Source organism: Lepisosteus oculatus, chromosome 27, assembly GCF_040954835.1.
Source record: "Lepisosteus oculatus isolate fLepOcu1 chromosome 27, fLepOcu1.hap2, whole genome shotgun sequence".
Lineage (NCBI taxonomy): Eukaryota > Metazoa > Chordata > Actinopteri > Semionotiformes > Lepisosteidae > Lepisosteus > Lepisosteus oculatus.
The window spans coordinates 9957723-9978024 of NC_090722.1; the positions used below are offsets into that span (position 1 = coordinate 9957723).

Below are 20302 nucleotides of genomic sequence, written 5' to 3' on the forward strand. Positions count from 1 at the left end.
CACAGACACACACATTAGGAAAGACACTCACAGATAAAAGAGATACAGCGACAGACACACTGGAGGAGACAGACTCAGATGTACAGTAAGTAAGCAATTAAATAATTAGAAAGCGACAGAGCTGTTAACTGTGATGGATTTGCCACAAACAGGACTGAGCGACAGCCTGCAAAACCCACACGAACGTAAATGACAAACCGGGGAATCCAGCAGAAAAACAAAAGCAAAACACACCCCTCAGACGCCTGGACTGGGCAACAGAAATACAAGTTTTGCGAAGTTTGAGCGCGGGAGTCTGCAAGGGGCGGCGGGCGCGGGGGCAGCGGTGTGACGTCACCGCGTGACGCCACGGGGCTCCAGGCGCGTGTCCGTATCGACAAGCGAGTTAATCGCGAGGCTTTAATTGAGGCTCAGAAACAAATCTATTACCGCCGCGAGATCAATGGAGCCGCTGGCAGGGGAGAGAGGGGGAGGAGGAGGAGGAGGGAGAGACAGATCTACAGTACTTACACACACACACACTGTGTACACACAAAGCACACACATTGTACATACACACTGTATACACACACAGACCCAGTCTATATATATACACACACATGCTGCTGACACATAATAGATACACACACACACAGAGACGCTGAACACACACAGATGCGAGTGTGATTTGAGGGGATGCCACACTCCCCAGCCAGCAGGCAGTAGCTCACACTCAGCCAAATTAGTGCTGCCTGGGGTGGAGTTCTGTTCCCACAGACCCACAGATCCCCCTTTACTGAACAACCCCAGAACTGAACAACCCCACCAATCACGACCCAGCACCCCCACACACCCCTCCAATCACGACAAGGCAACCCCACACCCTCCTCCAATCACAGCTCGACACCCCCACACCCCCCTCCAATCCCCCTTTGCACACCAGAACCATACAACCCCACCAATCAATGCCCAGCACCCCCACACACCCCTCCAATCACGACAAGGCAACCCCACACCCTCCTCCAATCACAGCTCGACACCCCCACACCCCCCTCCAATCCCCCTTTGCACATCAGAACCATACAACCCCACCAATCACAGCCCAGCACCCCCACACCCTCCACCAATCACAGCCTGGTACCCCCACACCCTCCACCAATCACAACAGTGCACCCACTCCACCCTCCACCAACCACGACAGTGCACCCCCACACCCTCCACCAATCACAGCCCGGCACCCCCACACCCTCCACCAATCACAGCACAGGACTCAAAAGAACGAATATCGAACACGGGAGCTTTTCTTGACAAACCTTTATTAGAAACCTGTTCTCATGTACACAAACACATCAAACCAGTTTAGAAAAAGCAGTGAACTCCCCAAGCGCCCGTGCCATGACTCACCCCGGACAGCCTGGTCCCGAGCGACTGCTCGCTCCTCTGCAGCGCCGCGCGACGGCCCCACGCCGCCACGCCCGCCGGGGCCCACAGGGCGGCGCCAGCGGCGCGTCCCCCTCGCGCAAGAGTCGCTCGGAATCGTGATGAGGGACTTGGAACGACTTCCAAGTGGGGGATCCCGAAGGAGTCCCCAGACAGACCCAGGAACAGCACCGCGGCTCGGACCCGTGCCGAGCGGGCAGCGTCACAGGCGCCCCAGGCACCCCTCGGAGCCCCGAGATCCGGAACCAGCAGGACACAGGCACTCTTGCACGGATGGGGAGCGGGGGACCCCCATATCGCTGGGGGGGAGGGTCTTGTGGACACACTGCACCAAAAGAAAGGGGTACCCCAGATTCACGCTCTCTCGGTCAGGCTGACCTGGTCTCCCCTCAAGAAGACCGGGGTAACAAAAAATAACTCAGACCCCTGAAAGGACTGTCCACAAAACCAGGGGGGGGCGCCCCAACACTGGCCGCCGGAGGAGGGGAACAGGAGGAGGCCAGGTCTGGCAGGTCCACAGCGCACTGGGTCACCTCAGCACCCCCCTCGTCTAGTCCAGCTGTCCGGATCACTCCGGGTCAGTGAGGGGTGTCAGTCAGTCCAGGTTCTGTACACAGTGAGGTCAACTGCTCAGGGTTCGAATCTCCAGCCTCACTGACACCCACTGCTGTCAGGGACCACTGTAGCTGGATCAGGACCTGAGAGAGAGAGAGGGGTTAATACAGACACACTGACTGGACACTCCAGTACATTAACACTGCACTGAGAGAGAGAGGGGTTCATACAGACACACTGACTGGACACTCCAGTACATGAACACTGCACTGAGAGAGAGGGGTTCATACAGACACACTGACTGGACACTCCAGTACATGAACACTGCACTGAGAGAGAGAGGGGTTCATACAGACACACTGACTGGACACTCCAGTACATGAACACTGCACTGAGAGAGAGAGGGGTTCATACAGACACACTGACTGGACACCACAGTACATTAACACTGCACTGAGAGAGAGAGGGGTTAATACAGACACACTGACTGGACACTCCAGTACATGAACACTGCACTGAGAGAGAGGGGCTGTATGGTTACTGTAAATTTGCTGTTTAAAAACATGGTAAAGCCTTCCCTCTCCTGGCTGTCAGTGGTATTACATAGGCACATGCAACAGAAGAGGCGACTCAGTGAGAAGTCAGAGAGGGACAGAGTGGGGGCTATCCCAGACTGCTCTGGGACAGGAAGCTCGCTGTGCTGTGCTGTGGGGTGAGGGAGGGGCAGAGTGGGGGCTATCCCAGACCGCCCTGGGACAGGAAGCTCGCTGTGCTGTGGGGTGGGGTGAGGGAGGGGCAGAGTGGGGGCTATCCCAGACCGCCCTGGGACAGGAGGCTCGCTGTGCTGTGGGGTGGGGTGAGGGAGGGGCAGAGTGGGGGCTATCCCAGACTGCTCTGGGACAGGAAGCTCACCGTGCCGCGCTGCGGGTCTGGCGCGCCCGGGGCGCGTCGGGGGCAAGAGGGCAGCAGGGGCCGTTCTGCGCCTCCAGCAGGAGGCGCCGCCCCTCCTCGTAGTCGTCCTGGTCGACGCTGACCAGCAGCCGGACGGCCTCCTGGCCCACGGCGCGCTTCAGCGAGTCGGTGATGAAGACGCCCTTGAGCGCCTCCAGCAGGGCGCCGCTGAGGTAGTCGGCCCAGAAGGCGTCCAGGTAGGCGAGCTCGGAGAACTTGATGTCGCAGAGGATGGAGCCCAGGTCCCGGGAGCGCAGCACCGTGCTGGCGCGGCCGAACAGCTCGAACTGGCGCTCCAGCGGCTGGCGCTTGTCCGAGGACACGCTGCTGCGCAGGGCCGCGTCGTGCTCGCAGTACTCCGCCCGCACCCGCAGCCGGATATCTGCCACCGCGAGACAGAGAGAGGAGGGGGGGGGAGGGGGGGGTCAGTGTCCTCACGCATGAGTGTCAGCGCCCGTTAAAGAAGCAATACCTGTCAAACCTAAACATCACCCTCCTATCCCACGCAGGCGTCTACGAATCTCACTTGGCGTCTGTCAGAGCTGCACCGAGGACAGGCTACACAGAGGACAGGCTCCAGACCAGAGAGAGGACAGGCTACACAGAGGACAGGCTACAGGCCAGAGGGAGGGAGGGAAGGAGGGGAGAGAGAGAGATGGAGAGAGAGACAGCCCTGCCTGACACACAGCATGGCTCCCCAGGACTATCGCACACAGGCAGTCCACCTGGAGAGCAGCTCAGTCTAGGGACGTCTCTCACACCTTCCATAGTCCCACTCTCCAACTCTCTCATCTCCCGAGACCCTGCTGCGCTGCACAGGCAAGAGCCGAACGCACAGCAGGTCTGTCTCCGACACCGGCCAGCACCAGCCTCTCCCCACACAGTGGGACGCCTGAGACACGCGCACACACACTGACACACAGTGGGACGCCTGAGACACGCGCACACACACTGACACACAGTGGGACGCCTGAGACACGCGCACACACACTGACACACAGTGGGACGCCTGAGACACGCGCACACACACTGACACACAGTGGGACGCCTGAGACACGCGCACACACACTGACACACGGTGGGACGCCTGAGACACGCGCACACACACTGACACACGGTGGGACGCCTGAGACACGCGCACACACACTGACACACGGTGGGACGCCTGAGACACGCGCACACACACTGACACACGGTGGGACGCCTGAGACACGCGCACACACACTGACACACGGTGGGACGCCTGAGACACGCGCACACACACTGACACACGGTGGGACGCCTGAGACACGCGCACACACACTGACACACGGTGGGACGCCTGAGACACGCGCACACACACTGACACACGGTGGGACGCCTGAGACACGCGCACACACACTGACACACGGTGGGACGCCTGAGACACGCGCACACACACTGACACACGGTGGGACGCCTGAGACACGCGCACACACACTGACACACGGTGGGACGCCTGAGACACGCGCACACACACTGACACACGGTGGGACGCCTGAGACACGCGCACACACACTGACACACGGTGGGACGCCTGAGACACGCGCACACACACTGACACACGGTGGGACGCCTGAGACACACGCGCACACACACTGACACACGGTGGGATGCCTGTGAGAGGAATATAGTTGGACGCCTGCGAGAGATGCATTAAGAAAAACATGAATTAAGGAATCAATTTGCCTCAGTAATAAAGAGTCTGACTAGACTTCAAATGATGGAAAAGAGGTCCCCAAAAGCACAGCTGCAAGACCCCAAGAACACTCCTCAAAGAACAGGAGGTCCTAGGTAGCTGCTCCCTCACTCAGGAATGCAGCAGAAGGGCACAGAGGAGAAACTGGCAGGATAAATTCAAGAGTTTCTTCCCAGGGCAAACTGCTCTCCACACATCGCCTGGCTCTCAACACCCGAGAGTGTGCAACAGCAGTGACTGTTACTGAGGCGTGCCCTTGACAACTTCCTGAGTCACGCTGTGACCCGTGTCAGTGTTACAGCTAGAGACACAGCCCTTATAGAGTTAGGATTTGTAACAGCACTGTAAAGAAATCTGCCTTTAAAGGAATTCAGATGAAAACACCCCAATCTTTGGTATTCTTTTTTCACAGTAGTTCAGTTTTATCAAAAAATCTCTGCAAAACACAGGGCATTCTCCAGCAAGAGCGTGAAAGTAGATGAATGAGACAGACCTGGAGGCTGAAGGTATCTGTGTGAGAAGAGCAGAGGCATCAATGACCAGAACAGACTGAACCTGTAACCTGAGGGTCCCCCCGTTTCCTGAGCCCCCAGACAGAGGCAGCTTTCAGAGAAACAGCAACAAGAAGAGCATGCGTATGTCAGAGCAGCAGAACAGACTAACACAGATTCACGGTCTGGTACCATTGTGACCCCATGGACTGTAATCGCACTGTTCGCACCCCTGGGCTATGAACTGGTGACCATTTTCAGAACACTGGGCCCCACTCAGAGCACACAATTCCAGAACAGTTTGGGCCCAGGTCGGAGGAAAAGTTCAGTAAGACTTGAGCACAACCCCTTGCAAAGACTCGAGGCCATTTTGAGCACAGTCTTTTTTTTTTTTGTTTGTTTGTTTTTTTAGGAATTTGGGAGCGATTTCTGAAATCCCTCTGGGCAAGAGCTTTCTGGGATCATTCCGAGCACCGGCTCCAGAGCACTCTGGGCCCCAACACGGAGGACAGCCTGTGCGCAACCCTTTCCGCACAGTTCTGGGAAGTCTGGGGAAGCTCCGAGATGGGCTTCAGGCTCAGAGAACTCAAAACTGAACGCTGAGGCCACTTTTTGGAGAACTGTTTTTTTTTTCTTTCTTTTTTGTCGTTTTGGGTTTTGTTTTGAGACCAGTTGGAGCACAGCTTTGAGAACAGTTCGGAGAACAGATCGGACAGCTGGGACAGCCTGACCACATTCAGATATACCTGCTTCGGGCCAGTCTTGAGCAAGGTCCCGCACAAAATAGGCCCGGTCTCTAGGACACGTCAGCACACAACGGGCACAGTTTCTTTGAGCACAGTACCTCTGCACAGCAGAGCTCCACACAAAATGCAGTTCCTTTTTGTTACCTTGGCGACGGGCTGACTGAGAGCGAGCGAGCAAGAGGCCACTGTGTGCTTTCTTTCTCAGAGATGGACGGACAGACAGAAAGACAGACTGAACCCAGTCTCTCTCTCTACGTGACTCGAGTCTCTGTCCCTTGGAGACCTGATGGGATTAAACGCTTAGTCAATTCATCACAGTTTCATTGGCACAGCTCCTAAACTCACTGCGCGGACAGTGCTGCCGAGACTCTCCCTGCTGCGTTCCTGACCTTTGCTTCCCTGTGTTGCAGATTTACACTCTTATCCTGCAGCGCGCCTGAGCTCATCTGAGGGCTGTGCTGTGTCAGTCAAGTCTACGGACAAGAACCATCCCAGGCTGGACTGGACTGGGAGCTGGATTAGTGATTCACTGGGATTATAATCAGACTCACTGACGCTGACAGAGTAGTCTGAGAGTCTCCAGGCTGGACTGGACTGGACTGACTGGACTGGGAGCTGGACTAGTGATTCACTGGGATTATAATCAGACTCACTGACACTGACAGAGCAGTCTGAGACTCTCCAGGCTGGACTGGTCTGACTGGACTGGGAGCTGGATTAGTGATTCACTGGGATTATAATCAGACTCACATTGACAGAGCAGTCTGAGAGTCTGCAGGCTGGACTGGACTGACTGGACTGGGAGCTGGACTAGTGATTCACTGGGATTATAACCAGACTCACTGACAGAGCAGCCTGAGAGTCTCCAGGCTGGACTGGACTGACTGGACTGGGAGCTGGATTAGTTATCAACCGATATTATAACCAGACTAACACTGACACCCTGAGACTCTCCAGGCTGGACTGGACTGACTGGACTTGGAGCTGGATTAGTGATTCACTGGGATTATAACCAGACGCGCACTGACACTCTGAGACTCTCCAGGCTGGACTGGACGGTGCTGGTGTTGACACTGACATGATCTAGACCAGTATTCAGGAACCTACCAGAGGAGGCAGTGTGGGACAGAAGGAGACTCGCAGTGCTGCTTCCTCAGGGGAGGCAGAGAGAGGAGGGGGAGGGCGGGGGGGTCGAGAGGGCAGGGGGGAAGCGCACTGCGAGTCTGTTGTCTGTGCGTCGCTCGGCTCTTGCACTATAACGATCAGGAGAGAAGACGTGAGCACAGTCAGATCACACATGGGGAGAGAGAGGCAGCCTGCGGACCTGCAGCGGCGCTGGGCCGGCTTCTCTCCCCATCCAAACAACCAGCAACACAGCGGCAGAACCCGGGCCGGCCGCCCCTGGGCTCCGGTGGGGGTGCGCCGGAGGCGGAGGAGGTGGAGGAGGAAGAGGGGGTCCTGACGGAGACCCCGGGGGTCGTGGGTCGCGGGGCGGGGGGACTGGGTGTGAACCGCACATGAGGACACCTCGGACTGGTGGGCTGGGCTCTGGGGGAGGCGGGAGACCCCCCCGACTCTGACACACACTCGCACACGGACGCCGTGTCCCCCAGTCGTGGCCCTGAGCCCCTCCTCCCAGCCCGCACTGCTGTACTGCAGCGCCAGTAGAAGAGCAGACCTCGAGCGATCAAGGGTGCGAGGGGCGTCATCAGCGGGAGAAACGCTGCCCTGCCCTGCCCCTGAGGCCTCTTTCCCGGCCGATAAGCGCAAGTCGGCAGATTCTCTTGGAAATAATTTTTCGTTCTGCCCTGGCAGTGCCCCTACGCACAGGCAGCAACACACCAGGCCGGACTCACCCCGGGCACAGCCACCCCAGGAAAAACGCTTTCCCTCCCAGAGCTCTGTTCTATTAAACACAGCTCATCTCATCTGTCCCGGTACAAGGACCGCAACGCGTACGTTTCAAGGTCAGCTGAATAAGGGGAACTCTCCAACACCTCACTGCTTTGTAGTATTAAATACTTTGGTCTTTCCGTGTACAAAATACGCAGCAGGTCAACGGATCAGTCGAAACAGGGCGACTAAATAAAGGCTTTCTATTAAAACCTAGACTACCGACAGCATGAATCCTGATAATTGTTTTCTTTTTTTTACATAAGATGAGTCTGAAAACTGTAAAAAAGTTCAACTTGAGCAACGCGTTAATATTTTATTCTCCATCCCGACTCTCGGCTCTGAAAAGCCCCCATTCCGCCAGGAACCGGGGGGGGGGGGTGACCCCCTTCAGCGGAGCCGCTCCCACGCGGGGTTCAGAGAGGGGCGCCCGTGAGCACCCCTGTGACACCCCGAGACCTCACACTCGAGCACACGAAGGGGCGCAAGACGGCAGATGTGCGTATCGGGACAGGGCTGGGGAACAGGCAGGACTGCCCCCTGCAGACGCCCAGGGGAACTGCAGCAGGAGTCCCAGGAGCCCGGGGTGTCACTGCAGAGGGGTCCGGAACCGAGCATTGGGGCCCGTCTGGACCAGGAGAGACACAGAGGGGTCCAGAACCGAACATCGGGGCCCGGCTGGACCAGGAGAGACACAGAGGGGTCCAGAACCGAGCGTCGGGGCCCGTCTGGGTCAGGAGAGACACAGAGGGGTCCAGAACCAAGCATCGGGGCCCGGCTGGACCAGGAGAGACACAGAGGGGTCCAGAACCGAGCGTCGGGGCCCGTCTGGGTCAGGAGAGACACAGAGGGGTCCGGAACCGAGCGTCGTGGCCCATCTGGGCCAGGAGAGACACAGAGGGGTCCGGAACCGAGCGTCGTGGCCCATCTGGGCCAGGAGAGATATAGAGGGGTCCGGAACCGAGCGGCGGGGCCCGTCTGTGTCAGGAGAGACACAGAGGGGTCCGGAACCGAGCGGCGGGGCCCGTCTGGACCAGGAGAGACACAGAGGGGTCCAGAACCGAGCATCGGGGCCCATCTGGGTCAGGAGAGACACAGAGGTGCCCGGAACCTGTCTGGACCAGGAGAGACGGGGACAGACGCAGAGCAGTTCGAAACCCGAGCGGCGGGGCCTGTCTGGGCCATGAGAGACACAGAGGGGTCCGGAACCGAGCGGCGGGGCCCTCTGGGCCAGGAGAAGCAGGGACAGACGCAGATGGGTCGTCACTGAGCTGCGGGACCCGTCTGGGCCAGGAGAGACGCAGAGCGGCCCGGGGCGGAGCAGCATCGTTGACTAAATTAAAGTGACTTAACTGGCCCACACCCCCCAGGTGCCGACGGTCACCTGACCCCGCCCTGGAAACCCCGAACCCGAGCCGTGGCGCGGGCTGGCGGAGTGTCTGAGGACGCACGAGGGGAGGAGGGGGGCTGACGGGCAGGCGGGCGGACACGCGCGGGGCTCTTACCGCAGGTCACACGCTCGCGCTGCTGCCCCGGCCGCGGGCCCCCCTGGGCTGGACCGGGCCTCTCCGGGGCGGCGCCGCCCCCCCTGCGTCTCCGACCCCGGCCGCGCTTCTGAGGGCTGGGGCTCGGCCTGGACGACTCGACGCCTGGGGAGAGAGAGAGAGACGGGCGGGTCAGGCTCTGGAGACCCATCTGCTCACACCCCCCCACAGACCACAGGACAGGACCCCCACTCGGTGCGCCCCACTCACCCGCACTCCACTGGGCCCCGGCGCAGACCGGAGGAAGGTCTGTCTGTCCACCACAGTCCTTCTCTGGCCGCTGGGAGGAGCTCACTGACGCTTCACCCCCGTACCCCAATACCGGGACTGCGCTGACACGCTCCGGGGACACTGAGAGAGAGAGAGAGAGAGAGAGAGAGAGAGAGAGAGAGAGAGAGAGAGGGTTAATACAGACACACTGACTGGACACTCCAGTACATTAACACTGCACTGAGAGAGAGAGGGGTTAATACAGACACACTGACTGGACACTCCAGTACATTAACACTGCACTGAGATAGAGAGGGGTTAATACAGACACACTGACTGGACACTCCAGTACATTAACACTGCACTGAGAGAGAGGGGTTCATACAGACACACTGACTGGACACTCCAGTACATTAACACTGCACTGAGAGAGAGAGGGGTTAATACAGACACACTGACTGGACACTCCAGTACATTAACACTGCACTGAGAGAGAGAGGGGCTAATACAGACACACTGACTGGACACTCCAGTACATTAACACTGCACTGAGAGAGAGAGGGGTTAATACAGACACACTGACTGGACACTCCAGTACATTAACACTGCACAGAGAGAGAGGGGTTAATACAGACACACTGACTGGACACTCCAGTACATTAACACTGCACTGAGAGAGAGAGGGGTTCATACAGACACACTGACTGGACACTCCAGTACATGAACACTGCACTGAGAGAGAGAGGGGTTAATACAGACACACTGACTGGACACTCCAGTACATGAACACTGCACTGAGAGAGAGAGGGGTTAATACAGACACACTGACTGGACACTCCAGTACATGAACACTGCACTGAGAGAGAGAGGGGTTAATACAGACACACTGACTGGACACTCCAGTACATTAACACTGCACTGAGAGAGAGAGGGGTTCATACAGACACACTGACTGGACACTCCAGTACATTAACACTGCACTGAGAGAGAGAGGGGTTAATACAGACACACTGACTGGGGGGTTGGGGTGCACACACAGAAAGGGGGTACAGGCCTCACCCGTCCTCCTCTTCTTGCGGCTGACGAAGGGCAGCAGGTCGTGGCGGGTCAGGACGCGCAGCAGCTCCAGCAGGGGCCCCAGGCGGGACTCGCTGCAGTAGCCGCGCCGCTCCAGCTCCAGCAGCAGCTCCACGCCGCACTTGGGGCGGTGGCGGGCGGCGAGCGGCGCGGGCGAGCCGCGGGGCCGCAGGCGGCGCCAGGCCTCCAGCAGGCGGGGGCCGGCCCGGGGCTCGGGCTCGTCGGCGGCCGGGTCCGGGGTCCAGCCGGCCGGGTGCAGCGGGTGGGCGGCGGGGCAGGTCTCGTCCAGCAGGAAGGACAGCACGTCCACGTCCGTGTCCGTGAGCTGCGAGCCCACCACCTCGAAGAGCTCGTGCAGGGACTGCATGCCGTAGTAGGTCAGGCACTCCGTCTCGTCCCACCACAGCGGCCGGCGGGCCGGGGCCGGGCCCGGGACTGGGACTGGGACTGGGGGCATGGCCGAACCGGCGGGCCTGGGTGTGGGTGCGAGTGTGGTCGGAGGTGTGGGCGTGGGCGTCCACGCAGGGCGGGCCGGCCGCGCTGTTGACAAACAACCCGGGTCACGTGCAGGCGTTATGTAAGCCCACGTGCGCCCCTCCTCTCCGGCTGGCCCCTGCGGTGACGTCACGAGCTCGCGGAAGAGGTGCGGGTGGGTTGGAGGTGTGTGTGTGTGTGTTTCCGCGACACAGAGGCGAGTCTACCCCAGCTGTCCCGTCGTGTCTCGCCTCCCCCACCCGTGACAAGCGGTCTCCAGATCCGTCTCCCCTCTGCTGCGCCCGTCCCGGGGCTCCGGCCAGCGGCGGCTGTCCGCAGAGTGACCGCTCCGGCCGGACCTGTGTCACAAGCGCTCTGCTGCGGTGCGGGTCGGAACCGGGCCGGGATCCGGGCGGCTGGCTGTGCGCTGGCAAGTTCAAAGCTCGTCTAGTGTCCGGGCTGCACAAACCCTGTCCGCTCTCTCTCGCGACTCGTCCGCTTCTAGCAGCTTCCAGAAGCAGCTGCGCGCATGCGCGACCGCCCCTCGCCGAGCGGCCGCCATCACCGAGGCACCGGCCAATGGGAGAGGAGGGTCTGCCGCACGTGATCTGCCGACGCCGAGAGTCGCCATGTTGGGAGAGGAAGCCTGCCCCCGGGCGCCCAGGAGACGGAGGAGGACAGGTCTTCCTGACAGGCTCGCTCACAGGTGGATAGGGGCGAGACTCGCGATGGCCGGCGAAGGAAGTTGGAAGCAGGAAGTCCGGATAGCCTTTTCCTGATTTCTGCCCGGCGTGTAGCTCGAGCTGTTCGTACCTGGAAAGGCCGTTAGAGCTGTGAGCTGGTACAGGCTGGTTACCATCGAGCCCGGACCCTGTGCTTCTCAGTGGTGACACGTGTCTGAGCGCACAAAACACAATATTCAAAATCAATCCTTTTGTTCGATTAAGGATTTGATAAGTTGCGTTACTTGCGTTGCTATCTCTGAACTGGCTCCATCACTCTGCTCTCCTCCCCACTGAGAGCTGGTGTGTGGGGAGCGGACTGGCGCATCATCCAGGTGGGGCTGCACACTGGTGGTGGTGGAGGGGATCCCCATGACCTGTAAAGCGCTTTGACTTGAGTGTCCACAAAAGCACTATATAAGTGTAAGGAATTATTTTTATTACTTAAGAGCGCTGCTGGCATGAAGCGGATCCGGGGCTCTGTTTGGCTGCCGGAGGCGCTATCCCGAGCCTGGCCGCTAGGGTGCAGAAGAGGGGCCTGCTGCTCGGTCGCCTAGCAACCAAAAAGTTGACGCCCTCACTGAGCTGCCAAACCGAGTTACCGTAATAACTGATGTAGCACAGACGCGCAACTTGGGTTCCTCCACAGTTTCCTCCACAGTCTACGGTTTGCGTTTACATAGCGCTGGTGTTCTCCGAGTGTGTGGGAGACGCACAGCGGTCATTCTGCACCAGTGGCCCCAAATTGTCGTTTCACGACGGTAAGATCTCATCCCGAGGGCAGTGCCTTGTAAAGGACGGTGTCCCTGTTCACCATACTGGGCCAGTGGGCTGGAAATTCTGGTCCAGAGGGAAGATAGTGGTGAGGTGCTCCACCAGCACCCCCTGACCAAAGCAGCCTCTATGGTCCCACACTGTCCAGATACCCCTACTGGGGCTGACCTGTCTCTCACAGTCTTCCTGAGCGAAATGCACCAGCGCTCGCACCCTGAGCTATAGATGTGTAGGCACCCCATTTGCCAACGGGGGTTTGACAGAGCCGGCCTGCGCGCCGTGCTGCAGACACGGAGGCGCCGAGAGCTAATTCCGGCTACCCGTCTATCAGGCGATTTACGGTAAATAGCCAGCTCGTTGGCCGCCCTACGGGGACACGTCACATCCGGAACTGAGCCGGAACACAAAGAGAGCATCGCCGAGGGTGAGTGTCTCGGAGTTCCTGAGACATATATAATTATTTCAAACCTTTTAATACTGTTTGGGATCAGACTGGGGATTGAGCAGCGGTGTCGAATTGCGGCTGTTGGTTCGGTGCGCGGGGCTAATGGGAAGAAGTGTCTCCAGTTCTTCCTGCTGGAAAACCTGGCTCACTCGAAAATGGGAAAAACCTTCCAATTGGAAAAAAATATTCACGGTCCTCCATTGGTATTAACGCCGTCCTGGTGAGAACAGACCACGTCGTTTACGTGTTAATAATAATAATAATTATTATTATCTCACTCACTTTCTAAACTCATCTTTACTGTTTGTTTTGTTTGGAACAGTGACGTAGAGAGGGATGTAGTGACGTCGTTGTTCTGGTAGGTTGGGTGATGACGTTATAGGCTGGCACGCAACGCGCCGAAGCTCACTCACGCACTCCCACGCGTGGAATGTGTGGCCCTGCGGGGTGCAGGGGGCAGTTTGATTCGTCCTCGTACGTCAGTTGAGTTCCAGGGGGATGAAGCTGGTTTTTTGTCCTTCTGTCCTGGCGCTGTCCGGGAAGCAGCAGAGCCGACAGCGGGACAGCGATGGCAGGAAAGACGGGGGATGTGTTCAGCGGGGAACCGGGAGAGCCGGCCGGAGGAGGACTGGCCGGGAAGTAAGTTCCCTTCATGGAAACGCTGTTGTTTTCTTAATCCCAGTGAATCACTAATCCAGCTCCCAGTCCAGTCAGTCCAGTCCAGCCTGGAGAGTCTCTACACTGTGTGGGCCAGTGCAGTGTCAGTGGGGTCAATGACAGGGTCAGGGTTAGTAGGGACAGTTCAGTGTGGTCAGTGTCAGGGTTGGTAAGGTCAGTAAAAGGTCAGTGTTAGGGTCAGTACAGTCAGTGACATGCTCAGGGTCAAAGACAGGCTCAGGGTCAGTGTTACGGTCAGTGTGGTCAGTGACAGGCTCAGTGTCAGTGGGGTCAGTGTTAGGCTCAGTGTGGTCAGTGGTGTCAGAGTCAGTGACAGGCTCAGTGTCAGTGGGGTCAGTGTGGTCAGTGACAGGCTCAGTGTCAGTGGGCTCAGTGGTGTCAGGGTCAGTGACAGGCTCAGTGGTGTCAGTGTGGTCAGTGACAGGCTCAGTGTCAGTGTGGTCAGTGACAGGCTCAGTGTCAGTGGGGTCAGTGTCAGTGGGGTCAGTGACAGGCTCAGGGTCAGTGTGGTCAGTGGGGTCAGGGTCAGTGACAGGCTCAGGGTCAGTGGTGTCAGGGTCAGTGACAGGCTCAGTGTCAGTGGGGTCAGTGTCAGTGGGGTCACTGACAGGCTCAGGGTCAGTGTGGTCAGTGGTGTCAGGGTCAGTGACAGGCTCAGTGTCAGTGGGGTCAGTGACAGGCTCAGTGTCAGTGTAGTCAGTGGGGTCAGGGTCAGTGACAGGCTCAGTGTCAGTGGGCTCAGTGGTGTCAGGGTCAGTGACAGGCTCAGGGTCAGTGACAGGCTCAGTGTCAGTGTGGTCAGTGACAGGCTCAGTGTCAGTGTGGGCAGTGTCAGTGGGGTCAGTGTGTGCTCCAGCAGGCGGTCACTCTCTCTGTGTCGCAGGCTCTGGCTGCCGCGGGGGCTGTCCGGGGGCGTGGCGCGGGAGTGGCTGGAGCGGCGCCGCGCCGCCATGCGCCCGTGGGCGGGGTTTGTGGACCAGCGGCGGTTCTCCAAGCCGCGCAACTTCGGGGATCTGTGCCAGAGAGTCGTCCGCAACCTGGACACCTACCAGAGCAACTACACCTTCATCTTCCTCGGCCTCATCCTGTACTGCATGTGAGTCCAGCAGCGGGGTCACGGGTCGTGGGTCACTGCTGGGGGGGGGGGAGGTCATGGGTCACAGGTCACTGCCGGGTGGGGTCACAGGTCGCAGGTCACAGCCCTGGGGGGGGTCATGGGTTGCAAGTCACTGCTGGAGGGGGGTCATGGGTCACAGGTCACTGCCGGGGGGGTCACAGGTCGCAGGTCACAGCCCTGGGGGTGGGGGGGGTAATGGGTCGCAGGTCACTGTTGGAGGGGGGTCATGGGTCGCAGGTCACTGTTGGAGGGGGGTCATGGGTCGCAGGTCACTGCCGGGGAGGGTCACGGGTGGCAGGTCACTGCCGGGGGGTCATGGGTCACAGGTCACTGCCGGGGGTTGCAGGTGGTTACCAAGGCGTTGCAGATCAAGGGTCACAGGTCACAAGTTGATGCTGAGGGATCGTAAGTCACAGGTTTCAGGCGTTCACTGACCCTGCATGGACAGAAGTTGAGGATTTTGAACACTCGCTCTGTCGCAGTGAAATGAAGCAGCTCTGTCTCCTGTCTCTCTCAGCATCAGCTCCCCGTTGCTGTTACTGGCCCTGGCTGTGTTCGTTGGCGCGTTTTATGTCATCCACCTCAAGAGCCTGGAGAAGAAACTGGTGCTGTTTGGTGAGTCCGTCTGTCTACACCTGTGCAGTGCAGTGTTCATGTACTGGAGTGTCCAGTCAGTGTGTCTGTATTAACCCCTCTCTCTCTCTCAGTGCAGTGTTCATGTACTGGAGTGTCCAGTCAGTGTGTCTGTATTAACCCCTCTCTCTCTCAGTGCAGTGTTAATGTACTGGAGTGTCCAGTCAGTGTGTCTGTATGAACCCCTCTCTCTCTCAGTGCAGTGTTAATGTACTGGAGTGTCCAGTCAGTGTGTCTGTATGAACCCCTCTCTCTCTCAGTGCAGTGTTCATGAACTGGAGTGTCCAGTCAGTGTGTCTGTATTAACCCCTCTCTCTCAGTGCAGTGTTAATGTACTGGAGTGTCCAGTCAGTGTGTCTGTATTAACCCCTCTCTCTCAGTGCAGTGTTCATGAACTGGAGTGTCCAGTCAGTGTGTCTGTATTAACCCCTCTCTCTCAGTGCAGTGTTAATGTACTGGAGTGTCCAGTCAGTGTGTCTGTATTAACCCCTCTCTCAGTGCAGTGTTAATGTACAGTGTGTCTGGATGAACTCTCTCTCTGTCTAGGGAGGGAGGTCACTGGGGGACACCAGCTGGCCCTGGCAGGAGCTGTGTCCTTCCCTGTGTTCTGGTTGGCTGGAGCAGGAGCAGCTGTGTTCTGGGTGCTGGGTGAGTTCCTGTCTGACTCCTCCCTCTGCTCTGCTCCTCCCCTTCCTGTGCCGCTGTACTGAGGCGTGTCCCTGCTCCTGTCACTCAGGTGCAACGCTGGCTGTGATTGGGTCTCACGCAGCCTTCCGTGAGCTGGAGAACGGGGACCTGGAGGAGCTCACCATGGAACCCGTCTGACCCCTGACCTCCTGCTCCTCTTCACCCTGTTTCCCTAGTTACTCTTGCCTCTTTGTCACACAAATACTCAGTCATTGTGACGACGCATTTCCCTGTCTGTCTGTATTTATTATCAAGGCACTGACTGACAGTACTGACAAGCTGATACCGACAGACTGACACACCGACAGACTGACACTCTGATGTAGTGACACGCTGACACAGCGACACACCCACACACACGGACACGGTGACACACTGACAAACCCACACACACTGACACACTGACTCCTTTTCCCAGAGCAGTGCTGGCAATCTGAAACCTTCCTTTGGCCAGTCTGATCTATTCCTGTGCTGTCAGTCAGACTCCCAGTGCACAGCAGTCTGATCCGCTCCAGGTGTGACAGGGCTGTCAGTCAGACTCCCAGTGCACTGCAGTCTGATCCTTTTGCACAGAAGGGACTCCCAAGTGGAGTAGATCAGTCTGCTGTGCACTGGGAGTCAGGTCTGGAGTGGGTTGGTCAGCTTTACTTTAGATGTCTGAATAGCTGTCTGGTCCAGGGAAGACCAGACTACAGAGCTCTGCGAGTCTTGAGTATGCACAATATAAAACCAGGCATGGATCAGCCTGCTGTGCACTGGGAGTCTGACTGAGAGCCCTGTCTCCTCTCCAGTATATCAGTTAATATTAATCGTTGGTGCAATATTGTCTAGGCTACTTGTCTTGCCCTGCTTTGCATGAACTGTGTTACTGAAGGACTTCTGTGTTTGTGTTTAAGCAGCATCTTTTCCTCAGGCTGGGCTGGGCTGAAGGCCAGAGGGGCATTTTTCCCACAGCAGAACCCAGAACTTGAGTCTGGGCTCGTTACTGGCACCAGTGTTCCTCTGACAATGAGGACTGCCTTGAAATCTGGCTCTCAGTGGGGTTGTATGGCTTTGTTTGGGAAATGGTGTCTGCCTGTCTGTCTTTGTCTATTATACTTGTCTGTGTTCGGATGTGTGTGTCTGTCTCTGTGTGTGCGTGCATGTCTGTGTCTGGCTGACTGTGTGTGCCTCTTTGTGCTGCATGTCTGTCTGTGTGCGTATCTGCGTCTGTGTCTGTGTGTGCGCATGTCTATGCTGTCTGTGTGTGTGTCCACCTGTGCCTTGTCTACCTGTGTTTCTATGTGTGTCTCCTTGTGCCTTTGTCTGTCAGTGTGTGAGTGATAATGTGCCAGCGCCCACCCAGGTGGACAGACAGTCTCCCTTCCCCTCCGTCTCTGGCCTCGGATGAGTCCGTCCCTCAGCTCCTCAGCCTGACCTCTTTGTTCATCTCCTCTCTATGGTTGTGTATCGATGCTGAGAAGTGCAATAAAGTGGACCTGCCTGTAGCAGGGCTGTGCGTGTGGCCTGGTTCCTGCATGGAGTCTGGCCTCTGAACGGGCCGCTCTGGCGCTCTCTCTGTCTCTCTGGGCGCCGGGGGTCGCAACCCTCCCTCTGGCCCCCCCACCCCCCGACTCTGAGCGCCATGGCAACCCAGCAGCTGCTCCCTGTCCGTCCGTCGCCATGGAAACGACCTTGGAGAGCAGCCCCCCTCACTGCGGCAGAGCAGACCGATCGATACTCCATTACCCAGCGAGCGAGAGGGGGGCGCAGTGGGGGAGGGTCAGCAGGCGCCTGTCTCCGGCGTGCAGGCTCAGCTCTTTGTGCTCCCGGGCCTGCAGTGCGGTTCTGAGCGCTGTGTTGCAGGAGCCCGGCAGCTGGTGCCACTGCCTCTCGGCGCCGACGGGTCCAGATGGGGCTGCCTGTCTGTGTGGAGTCTGCATGATCTCCCCTCGTTGGTGCTGGTGTGCTGTGGTCCCCTCTCGCCCCCCCAGAGACAGATAGGTGGCTGGTTGGTTCAGCTGCTCCGAAGTATTCCTCTTCCCTGGACCCAATGTGCAGCAGAACCCCCTGTCCCGCTCCTGGGCTCCTACACTGGGGAGAGATCTCCTCTGGCCTCAGAGCCGCGCTGTCGGACTCAGGCAGGGAGAGACGGAGTAAGGGCTCCACCTGCTGGCCAGCCTGGAGCACTGCAGCTGCCGGCGTCAGGAGCACAGGAGCCGGTTCTGACCCCCCTACTGGGAATCTAACACACAGCTGGGCTACAGCGCTGCAGGGTAACACACTCCACCAATGTCTTACAGCACACAACACACTCCACCACTGTCTTACAGCACACAACACACTCCACCACTGTCTTACAGAGTATTACAGCACTGCAGGGTAACACACTCCACCACTGTCTTACAGCACACACCACACTCCACCACTGTCTTACAGAGTATTACAGCACTGCAGGGTAACACACTCCACCACTGTCTTACAGCACACACCACACTTCACTGTCTTACAGTGTTACAGCACACACCACACTCCACCACTGTGTTACAGCACACAACATACTTCACCACTGTCTTACAGAGTGTTACAGCACACACCACACTCCACCACTGTCTTACAGAGTGTTACAGCACACACCACACTCCACCACTGTGTTACAGAGTGTTACAGCACACACCACAGTTCACCACTGTGTTACAGAGTGTTACAGCACACAACACACTTCACCACTGTCTTACAGAGTGTTACAGCACACAACACACTCCACCACTGTCTTACAGAGTGTTACAGCGCTGCAGGGTAACACACTCCACCACTGTGTTACAGAGTGTTACAGCACACAACACACTTCACCACTGTCTTACAGAGTGTTACAGCACACAACACACTTCACCACTGTCTTACAGAGTGTTACAGCGCTGCAGGGTAACACACTCCACCACTGTGTTACAGAGTGTTACAGCACACAACACACTTCACCACTGTTAGTGTGTTACAGCACACACCACACTCCACCACTGTCTTACAGAGTGTTACAGCACACACCTCACTTCACCACTGTTAGTGTGTTACAGCACACACCACAATTCACCACTGTCTTACAGAGTGTTACAGCACACACCTCACTTCACCACTGTCTTACAGAGTGTTACAGCACACACCACACTCCACCACTGTCTTACAGAGTGTTACAGCACACACCACACTCCACCACTGTGTTACAGAGTGTTACAGCACACAACACACTTCACCGCTGTCTTACAGAGTGTTACAGCACACAACACACTCCACCACTGTGTTAGAGTATTACAGCACACTTCAATCTCTCTTATAGAGTATAACAGTATATACCAGTTTACTACAGTGTCATAGTGAACTATAGTATATAGAACTGTAGCATATAATAGTTTATTACAGTGTGTTATAGTGTACTGCAGTATATAACCTGTTTACTCAAGTGTAATAGTGTATTAAATTATTTACTAGTTTACTGGTGTGTTGTAGTCTATTACAGTATATACTTGTTTACTATGGTTAGTGAACTACAGTATATACCAGTTTACTATGGTGTTTTAGTGTACTATAGTATTTACCAAAGTGTTGTAGTGTATTATAGTATATACCACCGTTTACTACAGTGTTATAGTGTACTACAGTATATACTGCACTTTACTTCAGTGTTATGGTGTACTACAGTATATACCGGTTTACCAAAATGCTTTAGTGTTTTACAGAATACACTGGTTTGCCACAGTGCTAGAGTGTATTGCAGAATATACTGCAGTTTACTAGTTATAGGTTTGTAGAATATACTGGTATATAGTCTACTATTTTTATAGTGTACTAGTTTATTATAGTGTATTACAGTGTGTTATAGAGTACTACAGTATATACTATAGTTTACTACAGTCTGTTATAGTGTGTTGCAGAATATACCGCAAGTAAGTACAGTGTGTTATAGTGTATTATTGTATATAATAGTTTAATGTAATAATTATAATGTTTCTTTATTAGCCCTATACAATTTCTTGCATTAGAGCGCAGGGTCAGCCATTTATACAGCGCCCCTGGAGCAGTTGGGGTGAAGGGCCTTGCTCAGGGGCCCAACAGAGTAGGATTCCTCTGCCGGCCGCAGGATTTGAACCGGCAACCTTCCTGTCACAGGCTCAGATCCTGAGCCACAGAGCCAC

The 20302-nt window shown here is 56.7% G+C and overlaps 2 protein-coding genes across 4 annotated transcripts; one reads left to right on the top strand and one right to left on the bottom strand.

Annotated features, from left to right (window-relative positions):
- Nucleotides 1-1278: 1278 nt before the first annotated feature.
- Nucleotides 1279-12105, bottom strand: dedd1 (death effector domain-containing 1). 3 transcript variants are annotated; one of them, XM_069184875.1, is made up of 7 exons: nucleotides 10586-12072; nucleotides 9527-9667; nucleotides 9278-9421; nucleotides 6987-7132; nucleotides 6024-6162; nucleotides 2887-3307; nucleotides 1279-2117 (listed from the first exon to the last, which is right to left on the bottom strand). In XM_069184875.1, exons 1-7 carry the CDS (start codon nucleotides 11058-11060, stop codon nucleotides 2111-2113), a joined length of 1473 nt encoding a protein of 490 aa, XP_069040976.1. In that variant the 5' UTR covers nucleotides 11061-12072; the 3' UTR covers nucleotides 1279-2110. The 3 variants fall into 3 exon arrangements, with proteins under 3 accessions (XP_069040976.1, XP_069040977.1, XP_069040975.1); XM_069184876.1 differs by lacking the exons at nucleotides 6024-6162; nucleotides 6987-7132 and having other exon boundaries at nucleotides 10586-12058; XM_069184874.1 differs by lacking the exons at nucleotides 1279-2117; nucleotides 2887-3307 and having other exon boundaries at nucleotides 5538-6162; nucleotides 10586-12105.
- A 1422-nt stretch (nucleotides 12106-13527) lies between these two features.
- rabac1 (Rab acceptor 1 (prenylated)) lies at nucleotides 13528-16358 on the top strand. The gene is made up of 5 exons (XM_015336402.2): nucleotides 13528-13657; nucleotides 14580-14792; nucleotides 15331-15428; nucleotides 15993-16094; nucleotides 16183-16358. Exons 1-5 carry the CDS (start codon nucleotides 13587-13589, stop codon nucleotides 16269-16271), a joined length of 573 nt encoding a protein of 190 aa, XP_015191888.1. The 5' UTR covers nucleotides 13528-13586; the 3' UTR covers nucleotides 16272-16358.
- Nucleotides 16359-20302: the final 3944 nt, after the last annotated feature.